This window comes from Pelodiscus sinensis, chromosome 30 (assembly GCF_052426305.1).
Source record: "Pelodiscus sinensis isolate ZL-2025 chromosome 30, ASM5242630v1, whole genome shotgun sequence".
Taxonomy (NCBI): Eukaryota; Metazoa; Chordata; order Testudines; family Trionychidae; genus Pelodiscus; species Pelodiscus sinensis.
Genome location: NC_143081.1, coordinates 468,594 through 486,075, shown reverse-complemented (window position 1 = coordinate 486,075; position 17,482 = coordinate 468,594). Strand labels below are relative to the sequence as shown.

The 17,482-nt window shown below is 58.0% G+C and overlaps 1 protein-coding gene and 1 pseudogene across 1 annotated transcript; both read right to left on the bottom strand.

The window, feature by feature from the left end:
• Positions 1-10,416: 10,416 nt before the first annotated feature.
• On the bottom strand, positions 10,417-11,608 carry LOC142821363 (olfactory receptor 10S1-like). The gene has a single exon (XM_075912260.2). It carries the CDS (start codon positions 11,467-11,469, stop codon positions 10,417-10,419), a length of 1,053 nt encoding a protein of 350 aa, XP_075768375.2. The 5' UTR covers positions 11,470-11,608.
• A 4,650-nt stretch (positions 11,609-16,258) lies between these two features.
• Positions 16,259-17,220, bottom strand: LOC142821059 (olfactory receptor 10G6-like; annotated as a pseudogene).
• Between the last annotated feature and the right edge of the window lie 262 nt (positions 17,221-17,482).

Here is a 17,482-nt window from a genome sequence, read left to right as displayed (position 1 = left end):
GGGCACAGATGACCGGGGAAGGGGAGAGGGGAGAAAAAGAAAAAAGGAAGGCTTTCTGTCTTAGCAGTGTATCTATTGACTTTGATTTGCATCTGCTTAGGTTGAAGTACCCATTCTCCAGCTACTTAATGATGCTCTGTCTCACACCCCGCTTCCTTTTTGCTTTTTCTCCCCCTCCCCTTCCCCTCTCCTATTTATTTCGAGTGTTCATATCCCCTACTCATAACTCCGGTTATTTGTGGTTTTTTTCCTTCAGAAGTTCTCATGAATTCCTCTAGCTGTGACAGGGAAACGAAACGGCCGCCAGAGGGCAGCACGTGCCCACAAGCCTGTTCTTTGCCACATTTTTATGGCATTTTCTTTTCAGATCAACTCAGTCCGGGAGGCAGCTCTGCTGTTCTGCTCTTGGTTTCAGGTGACCAATCTCCTTGCCCTGCAGTTTATAATTCCTGTGACTCCAGAGTTCAGGCCGAGAGTGGGAAACCAGCCTACGGGAAGTAGAGGCCCGATTGCCATGACAGCTGCTGCAGATTCAGAAGCCACGTTTCCAAAGCAGCCTAAGGGAATTCGATGCCCAAACGCTGTAAAACTGCAATGAAGTCGATCATCTAAATCCCCGAGGCCCTACTGAGATTTCCAGACTCACTCCAAAGCCGGGAGTTGTCTTTCCAGGTTTGGCAGAGCGCGTGCCCATACTGGGATGTTTGTCCCTAAGCCGCGGGCTCAGTGCGAGCCGTAGGTGCCGACTAAGCCCGTACATAGAACTCTGAAGTGAGGGGCAAGGGTCCCTCCTTAGGGGCAAGGGTCAGCCCAGGATGGAGTTTCCTTTGGAGCCCAGGGGAGTTAGGTGCCCAGCACACACTGGCTCTGCACAGCTCCACAACGAACCCATCCCCGCCTCACCCCTCGCAGTGAGATATTCACAGATTGCTTGGCTCACGGTTCCTAACGTGAAGAGAGACGGTCTCCTCTGACCCCCTTCTCATGCCAGAGAAGGATCCGCGGGGACTCCTGCGCCCCACTCGTATCTGGTGGCTCATTTAGCGGAGAGACCTCCAGTCTTCAGACTTCAAATGCTGACGAGTGCGCCGTGTCCCCTGGCGAGTTGTGTCCGTGTTTAATTACCCTCCCGGGGACAAACGGGCACTTTATCTCTAGGCCCAACTTGCCCCGCTCTGGCTCCCACCCAAGGGATCCCCCTCTGCCTTTGGCTCCTTCCAGCGCCTCCTTGCAGTGACTTTCTGCGAACCGCTGCGGTGCCGCCTCTTCCCAGAACTCAGGGCGAGGTTCGCGTCTCCAGTCAGGCAGCTGTGGCAGGTCTCACCCCACTTCATAGCTCCCCTCCCCCCACACACACAGCTCCCAGCCCTTTCCTGCCTGCTAACTTCACCTGGGAGGAGTCAGGTCCCTGCAGTAGCGGAGCGGGGCCAGGTTTTTGTACAGGGCCCTCTATTCATTTCCACACTGTGCCTCTACTGAAAGCACAGAAGTACGTGGCCGCGTCCCCCAACTCCAGAGCCGTGATCCTCAAACTGATGGAGCTTTTGCCTTTCTGGAAATTGACAGAGAATCTCTCCCCTGCCTCGTTCTTCTTTGCTCCTTCAGAATATTGCCAAAGAAGGAAAATCAGGCTTCCCCGGGGGGGCTGTTTGTACCAGTACAGGTTATAGTTGCTGAACGATGTTTCATAAGTGCAATCCAGGGACACGGACTCGCGCTCCAGACCCGACGCTGAGGGCTGGGTCTGAGTGACGGAATCTTCCATGCTGGAGCCTGGCACAAGGAGAGAGAAAGGAGAGGTCAGTCGGGGGTCGCTGTGAGTGCGGGGAGCGCCTGGGGCCGGGATTTTGAAGGGAAGCAGGACAATGTCGTGGTGACCTCCAGAGTCCATGTGCTGCCTCCCCCCATGCTGAGACCCTGCGCCCTTCCCTGCCCGGTGCTTGTCCAGCCTCCTCTTCCACCCTCCAGACCACACCCTGGCCGGAGCTCAACTCTCCTGAGAGTCAGAAAAATTTTCCCAACATCGGATCGAAATCTCCCCCCTGCCTGCTGAGCCCCTGCCGGCTTGTCCTGCGCTCGGTGGTCATGGGGACTGGCAGGTCGCCCCGCTCCTTAGCCAGACTCCTGGAGTCCATTGAAATGCAGTTTCCATGGGATTGGGGCCTCTGAATCCACATCCCATACGGAGGAGGAGGAGGAGGAGGAAGGCTGTTTAATCGCCCAGCGCCCCTAGCGAAGCGGGAGGCAGATGGGACTTTTCCCAAGTGGGAACCAGGCCCCGACTCACTGAAAAGCAAAGCCAGCACCAGGGCTGAGCCCCGGACGGTGAACATGGTCCCAGGCTCTCCGCTCTGCTGCAAGACCCGGCCCCGTGTCACCCCAGCCCGCCGGTGAGGGAGGCTCTTGTGAAAGGGGGTGGAGCTGCTGTCAGAGAGGAGGGGGGGATAGGTTAGAAACCAGGCAGTGATGTTACGGGGGGAGGGACGAGCAACTCCTCCTCTCAACACCTGCCCTGCAGCTGCGCCCAGAGAGGCGGTTCACCCGCCCCCCCCCCCCCAGCTTGAAGCGGCTCACTCCTAAGCAGGGTTATTACAGTTTGGTTCAACGGGTCTCCGGCACCCCCCAGACCCCTGCCTGTGCCTCCCTGAGCCTGGGGGGTGCCGGAGAAGGAGACCCTGGAGCACCCAGTGGCTGGAGCAAACCGGTGCCCCTGTCTACACAGAGCATCTCTGCCTGTGCTGCAGCGCCCCCTGCAGGACATCAGCGAGCACTGGCCAGAGAGCCAGGCCCAGCCCACAACGTCCCCGACTCGCCTCTGCCCCAGCTTCTCTTCCCACAACTGAGCCCCGTTTCCCCGCCCCCCTGCCGGTGCATCACGCAGGGCTGCAAACTGGGGTGGGAGCCACGTGCCCCAGAGAAGGGACCTCCCCGCCCCCCCCCCCTCCTCCGCAGGATGGATCCCTGGTGTTTGCGTGTTGTGGCCGCACATGGCGCAAAGTCAGCTGGGACCCCTCGGTGCGTTTCGCGCTGGTTTTGCCAGCGAGTAGTTTGTGAGTGAGGTGGGCCTTGGGGGTACACAAGACAGAGCCGCCCCGGAAGGCTGAGAGCCCGAGCCCCAGCCTTAGGCCTCTGCGCCGCGCAGGCCTTCCCCGCGTGCGCCCCACAGCCTGGCTGGGTCTCAGCCCCTGACCTGGGCACGGGGGCTCCTCACGCTGCCCGGCCTGCCCAGGGTGTGGGGCGGTGTAAGGAGGTGCTACACGCTGAGAGATGCGCGGTGCGGGAAGCGGGGGCTGGTGGTGTCCCGCCCGCCAGCCTGACAGGCGGCCCCGGGCCGGGGGTTCATGCACAGGCATCCGGCGCGTCCGCGTCACCGTGTGGCCACGGCGCAGAAGTACGCGGCTGCGTCCCCCAGCCGGGCGTCCCTGATGTGCAGGACGCTGAGCTGCTCGCCCTTGTCCAGCTGGGCGCGGAGGTTGGGCTCCCGCGTTTGCTCCCCGTCGGACGCGAGAACCAGCAGGGAGACGGGCCGGCCGCCGGGCCGCTGCCGGAACCATTGCAGACTCCAGAAAGCGCTCGCGGTGTACCGGCAAGTGACGCTGCCCGTCTGCCCTTCCCGGGCGAGCACCGACAGGTTCTGATGCACCTCGGTCTGGCAGCGCCCCCCTGTGGGCAGATGGCAGAAGAGACTCCCGCAGGTCAGCGCCCCTCTGCCCAGGGGGAGTCTCTCGTCGTCCCCCACGACTGCCGGTTTCCTTCCACGACTGCCCTCAGGGAGACTCCTGAAGGCACCGGAGGAGACACCCCCCCCTACTCCTGCCCCAGAGATTGAATAGCCAGCAAAGGGCGGGAGGGGAAACTGAGGCACGGGAAAGGGAAGGAACTCTGGCAGGCCAGGAGTCCTGCATCCTCACAGGGCCCGGCTAGCGAAGCAAAGGGGAGACCCAGGGAATCCGCCTTTTCCCCCTTCAGTCTAGCCTGATATTTCGCCTCTGCTGTCGCGTCTCCTGCCCCCGGACTCACCGGGAACATGCAGCAGCAGCAGCAGCAGCGGCGGCAGGCGTGGAGCCAGCGTCCGGGGTCTCTCCATAGTCCCTCAGCAAGGCCGCTGTGCAGCCGGGAGTCCCTGGTCCTGCCCCTCCCGGGCAGATTTACGCCTCCCCCCGCGACACTGACCCGTTCCCCCTCCTGAACGGGAGCCTCTGGTGACGGCGGAGGGGTGCCGGTGTAACGACGCACCGGCCCCTGTGAGGAGCACTGGCGAGGGAGGCGGAAGGAGGCTGCTCCCGGGGAGGGGCTGGCGGGCGGCCGGAAGGTGTTTTTCCAAGGGTCCTCCCAAATTACTAACCGCGCCTCTCCTCTCCTCCCCCCGTCCCCGCTCCTCTCTTCTCCTCCTCTCTGACCTCCCCTCCCCTCCTCTCCTCTGACCTCCCCTCCCCTCCGCTTCTCTCCTCCCCTCCTCCTCTCTTCTAATCTCCCCTCCTCCTCTCCTCTGACCTCCCCTCCCCTCCGCTCCTCTCCCCTCCCCTCCTCTCTTCTAATCTCCCCCCTCCTCTCCTCTGACCTCCCCTCCCCTCCGCTCCTCTCCCCCTCCCCTCCTCTCTTCTAATCTCCCCCCCCTCTGACCTCCCCTCCCCTCCGCTCCTCTCCCCTCCCCTCCTCTCTTCTAATCTCCCCCCTCCTCTCCTCTGACCTCCCCTCCCCTCCCCTCCGCTCCTCCCCCACTCCTCTCCTCTGACCTCCCCTCCCCCCTCTCCGCTCCTCTCCGCTCCCAGTGCATTCCAATATGTCTGTCCTCTGACCTTTTCTACTTTCCTTTCCTCTCCTCTCCCCTCCTGCCCGCCCCCCCCTTCTCATCCCTTCTTCTCGCCTCCCTCCGGTCCCTGCGCTCTGCTCATCAGCAGGGTTTTGTGCCGGGCTGCCCGGGCTTGCGCAGCGCTGTGCTCCACCGCGCACAGATACACGCCCGAGTCCTCCAGGCGGCTGCGGTTCACGAACAAGTCGCTGCTTTTGGCTTTGGTGTCCAGGATCATGGTGACACGGTCCCGGGCGTCTCTGCCGCTGGAGGACAGGAGGGCCACAAGCTGCGGGCTCCCGCCCGGGGGCTGGCGGTACCAGTGCACGCTGTACTCCGTGCCCGTGTAGGAGCAGTTCAGCTGGACGGGTTCTCCTTCCTGGGCTGTGGCCTGGGCCGGCGTCTGGCTCACTGTGTACTGGGCCCAGGCACCTGCGGGAGGGAGGGTCGGGTTAGCCCGGGTCCTTGCTCTGCCTGTCTGTCCGTCCGTCCACCCTGCCCTGTCTGTCTGCCGGTTCATCTATCCCCCTCCCCCTCTGCCCAGTCTGCCTGTCCGTCCGTCCACCCTGCCCTGTCTGTCTGCCGGTTCATTTGTCCACCCTCCCCCTCTGCCCAGTCTGCCTGTCTGTCCGTCCGTCCTGCCCTGTCTGTCTGCCGGTTCATCTATCCCCCTCCCCCTCTGCCCAGTCTGCCTGTCTGTCCGTCCATCCACCCTGCCCTGTCTGGCTGCCGGTTCATCTATCCCCCTCCCCCTCTGCCCAGTCTGCCTGTCTGTCCGTCCGTCCACCCTGCCCTGTCTGGCTGGCGGTTCATCTATCCCCCTCCCCCTCTGCCCAGTCTGCCTGTCTGTCCGTCCGTCCACCCTGCCCTGTCTGTCTGTCTGCCGGTTCATCTGTCCACCCTCCCCCTCTGCCCAGTCTGCCTGTCTGTCCGTCCGTCCTGCCCTGTCTGTCTGCCGGTTCATCTATCCCCCTCCCCCTCTGCCCAGTCTGCCTGTCTGTCCGTCCGTCCTGCCCTGTCTGTCTGCCGGTTCATCTGTCCATCCTCCCCCTCTGCCCAGTCTGCCTGTCTGTCCGTCCGTCCACCCTGCCCTGTCTGTCTGCCGGTTAATCTATCCACCCTCCCCCTCTGCCCAGTCTGCCTGTCCGTCCGTCCACCCTGCCCTGTCTGTCTGCCGGTTCATCTATCCCCCTCCCCCTCTGCCCAGTCTGCCTGTCTGTCCGTCCGTCCTGCCCTGTCTGTCTGCCGGTTCATCTGTCCACCCTCCCCCTCTGCCCAGTCTGCCTGTCTGTCCGTCCGTCCTGCCCTGTCTGTCTGCCGGTTCATCTGTCCCCCTCCCCCTCTGCCCAGTCTGCCTGTCTGTCCGTCCGTCCACCCTGCCCTGTCTGTCTGCCGGTTTATCTTTCCACCCTCCCCCTCTGCCCAGTCTGCCTGTCTGTCCGTCCGTCCTGCCCTGTCTGTCTGCCGGTTTATCTATCACCCTCCCCCTCTGCCCAGTCTGCCTGTCTGTCCCTCCACCTGCCCCTCTGCACTGTCTAACCATCTGTCCATCCACTCTTCCCCCCTATACCGTGTCTGTCAGTCCATCTCTTCCGATCTGTGCTGTCTGTCCGTCCATCCACCCTTCTCTTCTGAGCTGTCTGGCTGTCCATGTCCCGTGCTGTGCCTCCGGGACCCCCTCACTGTGGCATCTGGCCCCTGTCTATGAGAAAAGCCATTCCCCAGGGGCTGGGAATCGCAGCCGGGACAACATCCAGAGCAGGGCCGGGTACCTGGAGCCAGCAGCAGCAGCAGCAGAGCAGCGGGGCCCATGGCCGGGGTGCAGCAGGAAGAGGGAGGTGGTGCAGCGGGAGGTGGTGTTGTCTGTGGCCCGGGCTGGAGGGAAACCGGCTCCTTTGCCCCCATGGGGAGGGAGCGGAGAAGGGGGGGTTTCCTTCCGTGGGCTCTGGGCCAGAGCCAGCCCGGTGCAGACTCGCTGGCTTCCCGCGGAGTCCCTGGGCCGGTCCCCAGCCTGAGCTCCTGGGCCCTTGCTGCTCTGGGGCCAGGCGCAGCTCAGGGGCTGGTGTCAGTGGAGCGGCACAGAACCCGGGAGTCTGGGCCAGGTGCTGCCGCCGGCCACAGGCGCGCCCCGGGAGCTATTCAGAGCAACGGTGGGAGGAGGTGAAGAGAGCTGAAGCCCCGGGACTGCTGGGTGCATCTCCCAGGGCTGGGGCGGAGCCGCCACCAGGGGGCAGCAGAGGGTCAGGCGCAGGGACCAGGCCGGCGTTACAGGCAGCTGCGCTCGGGGGGGGGGGGGGGGAACCTATTCTTGATCTGGGGCCGCCGACTCAGAGAAGAATTAGTTGGGGGCTGCACAAAAGTGAGAAGCAGAAAAAACCCACCTCGCCGATGTGACCCGACTGAGAAGCAGAGATTCCCCACGTCTCTCACTATCCCTTTGTACACCAGGGCTTAGGGGGCCGGACTATAGGGTGCGGGAGCAGGCTGGGTGGGAAGTTGGGGGTAGGAGAGGGCTGGGGGTGGGAGGGTGAGCAGGAGTCGGGGGGCAGGTGTGGAATGGGACTGGTGGCTTAGGAGGGAGGGTGCATGAACGGGCTGGGGATAGGAGGGCCCCAGGAGGTAGGCTGGATTTTCTGTCTCTTGAAGTTTTCAGTCCAATCCTGCACCCTCCCTCCCAGACCCTCAGTCCCACACCACACCTGCGCCCCACCTCCTACCCAGCCTGCTCCTGCACCCAATACTGGCCCTGGACTGAAAAATGTTCCCAGAAAAGCCAGTCTCGGAACACAGCTCCCTGCAACATCAGGCCTCGTCCATAGTCCTGTCCCTCCGGCTTTCATCGTGGCTGCTGGTTTTCCATGGGAAGGGCTCAGAGATCGCAGGTAAGTGACAGTGTAAAACCCTCAGGAAGGAGACCCAGGGAGCTGCAGCAAGAGTTACAATGGGCAGCCTCTCGGGTCTCAGCAGGTTCTTATTTTGTGGGGGACACTTTAGCCTGTTCTGTCTGCGCAAAAGGTGGAATTAACAGCCTAGAACGGACAGACGATCCGGGGACCAGCCACCGAAAATAGGCCGTAACACCACTGGAGTCAGGGGGTCAGATCCATAGCTGGGGGAACTGGTGCACCAGCAATAAACTCCGTGATGCCCATAATGGACAGGGGATCCGGGGACCAGCTGCTGGAAATTGGCCCGTAGCTCCACTAGAGTCAGGGGTCAGATCTGTAGCTGGGAAACTGGTGCTCCAGACCCCCAGTAGGCGTAAAGCCGAGAGGCAAGATAATGCCCTGGCCTCCATTGGCTCAGAGACAGGCCAAGCGGTGAGAGCCACATACCAAGCAGCTCAGGATGTTTTCCTGTGGCTCAGGCAGATCCTTATCCCTGTGACTCCTGCCTCCCTCAGCAGCTCGTTAAACATCCTGCGGGTCCTGCCCATGCTGACTTTTTAATTGTTCCCTTTGCTCCCTGATCCCCAGGGTTAATCAGGGAGAGCCTGGAATTCGGGCCCTACGGGGCTCGTTAGCCACAGTGCGAGAGGTTGGCAAATGGGGAGTCTCGGTGTGGGGAGTGAAGGGAGGTGTAGCGAAAGGAAACCCAGCTGCCTGCAGAGTGGAGCTGAGCCCCGGTGAGACATGACTCTGAGCCAGGCCGAAATCCCCTGGATGACAATTACCAGGTACCAAGCAGAAGCCCAGACGTAAAGCCATATCCCCGGGCTGGTGTAAATCAGCCAGAGCACCACTGAGTTCACTGGGATTGATTTACACCTGCTTCAAGGACCCAAGAATCAGCTCAAGGTCTTTAAAAGGTGATTTTTATTAACAAAGAAAGAAAACACACTTGGTGAAACATGACTTGCTGGTTGCTAGGTGTAACAGAGCAACTGAAAAAAGAAAGATTAAAAGACAGAGAATTGCTTCCCTAGGATTCAGTTTGGAGAGTTACAGTGTGAGGGAGGCCACATGTGCTCAGCACAGAGAAGTCCAGCAAACCCAAACATAAAGCAATAACCGGATTGCCTCTGAGTGAACATTCCCTGTTCTACTCACGTCTCCGTTGTTCCAAGGTTTAGTGATTCCCTTACTATGGATGTCGCTGGATCCTCCATGCCCTGCTCCCTGGCTTCATTCATGTCCTCAGCTCTGCTCTGGTCACACAGAAACTGCAGCAGGAAGGTCACTGCTTCCAGTTCAGAAAACCCCACACTGTGTTTTCCTGGACTCTCCTGGATTTCTGCTTCCTGAGCATTCCCGGGGACTCTCTAGAACCCACTGCCTATGGCTGGAATGTCCAGAAAAGGGCATTGCCCCTCCCATTTACCACATACTCCATCCAAAGCCTCTGGGCCATGAAACTCTCATTTCCCAAGGGCAATCTGGGGTGAGAGAGGACAGTGATTGGCACAGAGTGCAGCCGGGGAGGAGAAGGCAGAGGACCCTAGCAGGAGAGGAAAACCAACCACATTTCCTGCTGCACTCTGGCCCCTTTGCAACACCTGGGTAGTGCAAAGGAACCGAAATGCAGCAGGATCTGTTCAGTCATGAAGGCTCCCCCATTAGGCTGGGAGCTCTGAGCTGGTCTGTGTTTCCCTTCCTCGTGGAAAAGCCCTGAGGGCCCTGAGCGCTGGACATGCTAGTGGGGCCAATGAGGCAGCAAGAGACTCACACCAGTTCCCTGGTGTGGCTGCTGTAAGGAGAATAGGGTCTGATCCCCCAATGGTGTAAATCTGTGTAGCGACACTGACATCAAATGGGCCAGATCTCCGGGTGGTGTAAATTGCCCGTATGCCGTTAAAGCCAACGGGCAGATCCCTAGCTAAGGTCAATCCATGCAGAGCTATGGGATGTGGATGTAAATCAGCGCCAGTGTTTGAGTACATGGGCCAGATACTCCGTCTCTGTAAATTGGCTACAGCACCTCCAGGGTCACTGGGCCAGATTACCAGCTGGTGTAAATGGCCCACATCACCATTGGGATGAAAAATAAACTAACTGACCCAAAATGTTATAAATGCAGAACTGAGGGTGGCCACTTGCCACATCCCGGAAGGTCAGCAGACAGCACTGAGCACCCTTAATTCTGCAATCACAGGGATTTGGGGTGGTCATTTCCATGGCTGTGTCAATTGCAGCCCTGTGGCACATGCTGGAAAAAATCCATCGCTGTGCTCATGGGGCAGATCAGGGTGGACTGACCGGCTGGGCCGGGGAGTAGTTTGACCTGGCCTGCTCTCTCCGTAGAGTTACACACTCAGAAAACAGCTGCCAGAGTCTTGCACCAAGCGCTGGGATTGTCACGCTGTTGTTACAGAGAAACTTGGCTGAGTCCCCTGCTGGGAGAATTCAGGAGAAACCTCCTCGTTGGCTTCATCCCCTCAAAAGACCAACACCAAGGAGTCCAACGTGTGACTAATCATCCAGGCTCTGACTGACAAGCCTTTGCTTAGCCTCAGTGAACAGCCCTGAGGAAGACAATCTACCCAGCAGCCTCTGAAACTACGTGGCCAAAGAGAGAAGAAGTTTGGGCTGGGGTCTCAGTGGAGATCGAAGAGCATCCTGCACCCATGGGAGGTGGGCACCTGATGCCCTTCGTTTTCTTTGCCAGTCCCCGGATTTGGCTCAGTCTTAGGCAGGCTGGAAACGCATTTGCCCACAAGCCAGTTTCCTCAGGGCCCTTTTCATTTCCTCGTTCCTCAGGGTGTAGATGAAGGGGTTCAGCAGGGGGGTGACGGCCGTGTAGAATATGGCCAGGGCGCCGTCGGACGCTTGGCTGGAGGAGGGATGCAGGTACAGAAAGACTGGGGGCACAGAGTACAGCAGCACCAGGATGAGGTGGGCACTGCAGGTGGAGAAGGCCCGGCGCCGCCCCTCCGCCGTGCGGATCTGCAGGACAGTGGCCACAATGTAGGCGTAGGAGATGCAGATGAGCAGGAAGCAGCAGGCCGCCACCACCCCGATGTTGGCCAGGATGATGAGCTGGTTGGCGGCTGTGTTGGCGCAGGCCAGCTTGAGGACGGCCGGGATGTCGCAGAAGAAGTACTCCACGTGGCGGGGGCCGCAGTAGGGCAGGCGGAAGGTCAGGGCGGTGTGGACGGCGGCATGCAGGGAGCCGGTGAGCCAGGTGCCGGCGGCCATGCACAGGCAGACCCGCTTGCTCATCAGCACGCCATAGTGCAAGGGGCGGCAGATGGCCAGGAAGCGGTCGTAGGCCATCACCGTGTAGAGGAAGCACTCGGTGCTGCCCAGCAGGTGGAAGGCGTAGAGCTGCGCTACGCAGCCGCCGAAGGAGATGACCCGACCACCTGGCCCCAGCAGGCCCGCCAGGAGCTTGGGCACGGTGACGGAGGAGAGGCAGGCGTCCAGCATGGAGAGGTGGCCGAGGAAGCAGTACATGGGCAGGGCATGGAGCCGGGCATCGCACAGAACTGTCAGCAGGGTCAGGGCGTTGCCCAGCAGGGTGAGCAGGTAGAGCAGGAGGAAGAGCAGGAAGAAGAGAGACGGCAGCTGCCTGGTGTTGGGGAGCCCCTCCAGGATGAATTCTGTCACCGGCGTTTGGTTTCCCGGCTCCATCTGCTGCCCCTGTGGAGAACCACGATGGCGAGAGCCGGGTGAGCCAAGGCAGAAGGGGCAAATTTGTCCCCACCTTGTGTGTCTGCCTTGTACATGGACACTCGCCATTTGATGCTATTACCTGTCCCCATTGCTCAGCATCTGTCCTGTCCCTCCTGCCCGCCCCTCCTCACACTCTCCCAGTGCTCAGCATCTGTCCTGTCCTTCCTGCCCACCCCTCCTCACACTCCCCCAGTGCTCAGCATCTGTCCTGTCCTTCCTGCCCACCCCTCCTCTCACACCCCCAGTGCTCAGCATCTGTCCTGTCCCTCCTGCCCACCCCTCCTCACACTCCCCCAATGCTGAGCATCTGTCCTGTCCCTCCCGCGCACCCTTCCTCTCACACCCCCAGTGCTCAACATCCGTCCTATCCCTCTGCTAGGAGTTGACCCTGTTGGCCCCTGTGTCCAGGACCGTCCTTAGGATGTGTGAGGCCTGAGGCAATACTATTAAACTGGTGTCCCTAGGTCTGATGTCAGTTATGGAGGGGACAATTTTTAGAGATGTGATTTTATAATCCTCAGCAACACGCTAAGGACATTTTTAGCTAAGGTCCTGTGGGCTAACACAATAACTTCCGAAACTGACAGGATCTGCCTGGGGTTGGGAAATGCCTGTGAAATAGCTTCATTCCCACTCGAGTGGCTCTTCCACAGGCTGGATGTTCTGCTAGTAGCTCTGGCCGGCTTTGGCACTGTTTAGTTAACTAGCTCCTCTCCGGAGGAAGCAGCGATAGGAGGTACAGGGACAGGAGGGGGTGGGTGGGTGCCCCAAATGTTCAGGTGCCCCATGCAGCCGTGTATTCCGCAGACTCTGCCTATGTCTATTGCAGATGTGAGTTTAGCTCCCGTCCCAATGCCTGGCCGTGCAGCAACGTCAGTGCTCAGAGAACGCATAGGAGACAGGCAGCACGGCCTCTAGGGGGGCTGCATAGAGCAGGAAGGGGGTAACCCCTCCTGACCAGGGAACGAGCTGACCCCAGATCCAATCGAGGCAGGTGAATGCTTAGCTGGCCTCTGCAGGGTGCCCTGTTCTGCCCTATGAAGCAGCCGGTAGCAGAGGCCGAGAGCAGAGCCGAGGCTGGACGGTGCTTGGGCGAGGCTGGTCTGACCATCTCTCTGTCCCTAAGAAAAGCCCCATTCCCCAGCTCAGACGCACTCACCTCTCTCACCCTGCCGGCACCAGGGACCATCCCTCCATTGTCTCCGCTGCGTCAGGGTGCCGGAGCCAGACACGTATTTGAAAGAGTCGAGCCCCTTTGGGACCGTCGCTGCACATGCTCCTGGGAGCTCATTGTCTGATGCAGGTGCAGCCTGGCCCCCAGGCCCCGGCCGCAGGCCCTGTGAGCAGGGGGGTGGGGGCCTCCCATGGGAACGCTCTGCTCTGTGGCTGCCCAGGGCTGCCCAGCTGCTAGCTACACGGAGATTGTTTTACAAGGAATCCGGCAGCTTCTGAGGTCACGAGAGCTTTACCGGGATGAGTGTGTGAAGCGCGATCTACTGACAGAAAACCAGCAGGGGCTCCCTCCAAGCAGCCAGGCCCTGGAGGGAGAACACCAGGGCTGGGACTGCAGAGGGGTTGTGGGTCGGGATAGGGGTGTGTGCCAGGCTACTGCTTGGAAAGTCCCTGCCTAGAGAAACAGGGAGACGTCCCAGCTAGTGTCAATCCCCTGGAACTCCAATGGAACCATTCCTACCCATCCTGGAAAATAGCCATTGATGGACCTGTCCTCCAGGAACTCTTTTTTTATCCCTGGTAAAGTCCAGGCCTTTACAACTTCCTGTGGCAAGGAGTTCCACAGGTCGATTGTATACTGAGTGAAGAAATACTTCCTTTTGTTTGTTTAAACCTGCAACTTATTAATTTTATTTGGTGACCCCTAGTTCTTGTATTATGGGAAGAAGTACATAACTTTTGCTTGTTTACTTTCTCCACACCTGTCATGATTTTATAGATCTGTCATATCCTCCCTGAATCTCCTCTTTTCCAAGCTGAAAAATTCCAGTCTGATTCATCACTTCTCATGTGGCAGCCGTTCCAAACCCCGAATAATTTTTGTTGCCCTTTTCAGGACTTTTTCCAATGCCAAGAGATTTTTTTAGTGATGAGGTGACCACATCTGCATACAGTATTCAAGATGTCCGTGCAGCATGGATTCATACAGAGGCAATAAGATATTCTCTGTGGGTACGTCTACACCAGCAGGTTAGTTCGAGCTAGCTAGGCAAATGAGGGCAACTGGAGTTGCAAATGAGGAGTAACGGTAGTTTGAATTTGGAGCTCTAATTCGAACGACCTACTCCGTGCTGCGTGAAGCCGCGGGCACAAAGTTCGGACTAAGGGGGATTTAAAAATGGTGGCGCTCGGGAACATGCAAATCAAGCCCGGGATATTAAAATCCCAGGCTTCATTTGCAACTCCAGTTGCCCTCATTTGCCTACCAACGAGCTAGTGTAGACATACCCTGTCTTATTTTATTCCTTTTTTAATGAACCCTCACATACCCTCACTGTGTCAGCTCTCATAAAAACATAAGAACGGCCAGACTGGCTCAGAACAAAGGTCGATCTAGCCCAGTGTCCTGGCTGCCGACAGTGGCCCATGCCAGGTGCCCCAGCAGGAGTGAACAGAACAGGGAAACTTCAAGTGATCCCTCTCCTGTCACCCATTCCCAACCTCTGACAGAGACACCATCCCTGCCCATCCCGGTTAACAGCTTTCGGTAGCTGGAGTTTGGTTCTTTAAAGGAATTGAAACGACAGACAGAGGAATACGTCCTTCTGGGGGTGAACAAAGACTTTTATTTCTATTTACTTTATCATGAATTTTTCATTTAGAGCAATTCACTATTTTTGATTCTTTTAAGACAGTGTAACATACAAATAAAGAATAGAAAAAACAATACAAATACAATGAGAACAGTAACTCCACCTACAGCTATACCCTCCGAAGTTACCTTTGAACAGTTTGTGGAGTTCTCAGACATACTTCTATTATACTCACATTAAGATGGAGAGAAGCATTGTTTAGATTCAGGAGATATTCTTTCTTCATATCTTTCCTTTTGGATTTTTTGTTGCAGCTTATGACCCGGGTTCCCCTTTCGTAGCTCAAGAGCAGCAGCAAGATGGAGCGCCAGGGAGGGAGCCCTGGTTGATCAGACCTGGCTTTTTCAGAGTCGCAACGCGTCCACTCTTGGTCTGTTTCCTTCAACCTTATATACCCGGTTTCGGTATTTTTCCTCTCAACTGCATATGCTGATGGTAGTGTTTGTTGTCTCCTGCTGCCTTTTTAGGAGGTGTTTTGGTTTTTTTTTCTTTTGTCTACTTTTATTTCCTTAAAAGCGGGGTTATCAGTACTTTGTTGCTTTTTCAGTCTTTTGTCTGCTTTTACTTCCCTAAAAGCGGGATTATTATTGGCTATCCAATCAAATTTTGCTTTTTTGCTTCTGTCTCCTGTATCTTAACAATGCTGCCTTCCTTTTACACTTCCAACTAAATTGGTGCTCCTTTGACATATACTGGTTAGTATATACTTTGACATATACTTAATGAATCCTTTTCACAACAGCCCATTGATGGACCCAGCTTCCATGGATTTCTCTAGTTCTTTCTTGACCCCTGTTAAAGTCGAAGATACCGCAGTAAGCAGACCTACATACATTGATTTGGCTACATTATTTGCACAGCGGAGGTTGTGTTACTTAGGTCAATGGCCCACTGAAGGCTAGACAAGGCCTCACTTAAATCATTTCCCTAACACAATGGTGCATCTCTGTTCCTCCTGTTCTCTGCCCAGAACAGTTTTGTTTGCTGAGGGCTGGGACTCCTTGGTTCCATTCCCTGGGCTGGATTTAGGGGAAGGATGCTGACGGGTGGGGTGTGGCCCCTGAGATACAGACCACAAGGAGACCGACGGTGGTGATGATCCTGTCTGGCCCTAAACTCAATGGCATTTCGCAAACATTCCAGAAGCCTTCGTTTTATGTCATTCTGTGGACAGCGTGTTACTCGCGGTTTGTATAGAGGCGTGTGTGTGTGTGCCAGAGGGTGGGAGGAGATTTAGGGGGATTGTGTGTGTGTGTGAGAGAGAGAAAGAGAGAGAGGGGTATTGAGTTTCAAGCCATTTCTTGTTTCCCCCTTAACTCTGATGGGCCACCATTGTCTTTTCCTGGCTGGACAAGGGATTGGTAGTTTTGTGTGTACAACAGGCTCGGGAGCACCTCTCTTCCCCCCTCCCAGCAGTGAGGTATACTGGGATTGGTAGTGCCCATCATGATCCCAATACGCACTAGACACAGAGACAGAAAGCCAGGACCAGTCTGTGTTCACACCTCATCCCAGCTGCCAAGGTCAGAACATTACTGGCTTTCCTGCCTGACTAAAGTTTTGTACAAGGACGTTGTTTGCAAGCGGCTGAGTCTACGCCTTATTTGGGGGGTTCCGCTCCCCTCTCCTCCCATGAGGTGTCTCCAGTCCCCTTCCACCACATTCCTATCCTGAGAGCCCCCCCTGCTCTCCCATCTCTGGGGACAGAGTCCAGGAGTCCCCCACTGCCTGCTCCCAACACTGACCACAACCCAGGACTCCCTCAGCAATTGGAACAAATGTTCATGGGGAATCCCGGAGTCCAGGCGTTAATCACCAGCCCCCAAGAGTCGTGATTCCCAGGCCTGCTGTTCTCAGCCTAGGAACCCTGCCCCTTTGCCAGGCCCAGGGGCAGAATGCAGGTGTTCCTGTTCCAACCCACTGACCCCAGCTCCCCCACTGCACAGAGGCAGAGCAAGGGAGTCCTCAGTTCTGTCACCAAGTCGTCCTCTCCCTGCCCGGTTCCCAGCTGGCACCTGCTGCAGGCAGAGTCATTGTGGCTGAGGGCCTAGCAGCTTCCTGCCCTCCTGCCCAGTTGCATCAGGGCAGCTTTCATCTCCGTGTTGCGCAGAGTGTAGATGAGGGGGTTGAGGAGCGGGGTCACCGTGGTGTAGAAAACAGCCACCACGCCATCCAGGGGGTGCTGGGAACCCGGCCGCAGGTAGATGAACACCAGGGGCATGTAGTAGGTGACCACCACGGTGATGTGAGCCACACAGGTGGAGAAGGCCTGGCGCCTGCCCTCGGTGGAGCGGATCCTCAGGATGGCCGAGACAATGTAGACATAGGACATCAGGATCAGCAGGAAGCAGGTGATGGCCAGGAAGCCAATGTCCACCAATGTCACCAGCTCGTTGAGTGCCGTGTCCCCGCAGGCCAGCTTCAGCACAGCTGGGATGTCACAGAAGATGTAGCCTACCCGGGTGCCCCGGCCGTAGGGCAGCCGGAAGGTGAGCGCGGTCTGTATGGTGGAATGCAGGGAGCCCCCTAACCACGTCCCCATGGCCAGGAGCTGGCAGGTGCTGTGGTTCATCAGGACGTGGTAGCGCAGAGGCTTGCAGATGGCCAGGAACCGGTCATAGGCCATGACCGTGTAAAGGAAACCCTCGGTGCAGCCCAGGAAGTGGAAGAAGAAGAGCTGGGCTGCGCAGCCCTGAAAGGAGATGGCCCCACCGCCTGGCAGGAAGCCGGCCACCACCTTGGGCACCACCACGGAGGAGACCGTCATGTCCAGGAAGGACAAGTGGCAGAGGAACCAGTACATGGGCTTGTGAAGCCGGCGCTCCCGGGCCACCGCCAGCAGGATGAGCAGGTTCCCACCCAGCGTCAGCAGGTAGATGAGGAGGAAGAAGAGGAACAAGGGTACCTGCAGTTTGGGGGGGTACGGGAGCCCCTCCAGCATGAAATGGGTCAGCTGGGAGCCGTTCCCACACTCCGTTGACTCCGCTTGCATCCCTGCAGGAAACCCAAAGTGTTAGGGATTAATGAGCAGAGCAGCCCTGGGTGATCTCGGCTGGAGTGTTCAGGAAAAACTCACTCACGTGCAGCAGAAGAATCAAGCCTAGAATTCCTGACTCTCAGCATCTCCTGCCCCCTGCTCTACCCACGGGACCCTGCCCCACTCCAACAGCTGGGACCTGAATTCGGGAGTCCTGGAATCCAGCCTCCGCCCCCTGCTCTCTAACACACCTGACCTCACTTACCCTCCCACAGCT

Coding starts and splice junctions, on each gene's coding strand:
- LOC142821363 (XM_075912260.2), bottom strand. CDS start 11,469: ATGGCGAGTGTCCATGTACAAGGCAGACACACAAGGTGGGGACAAATT.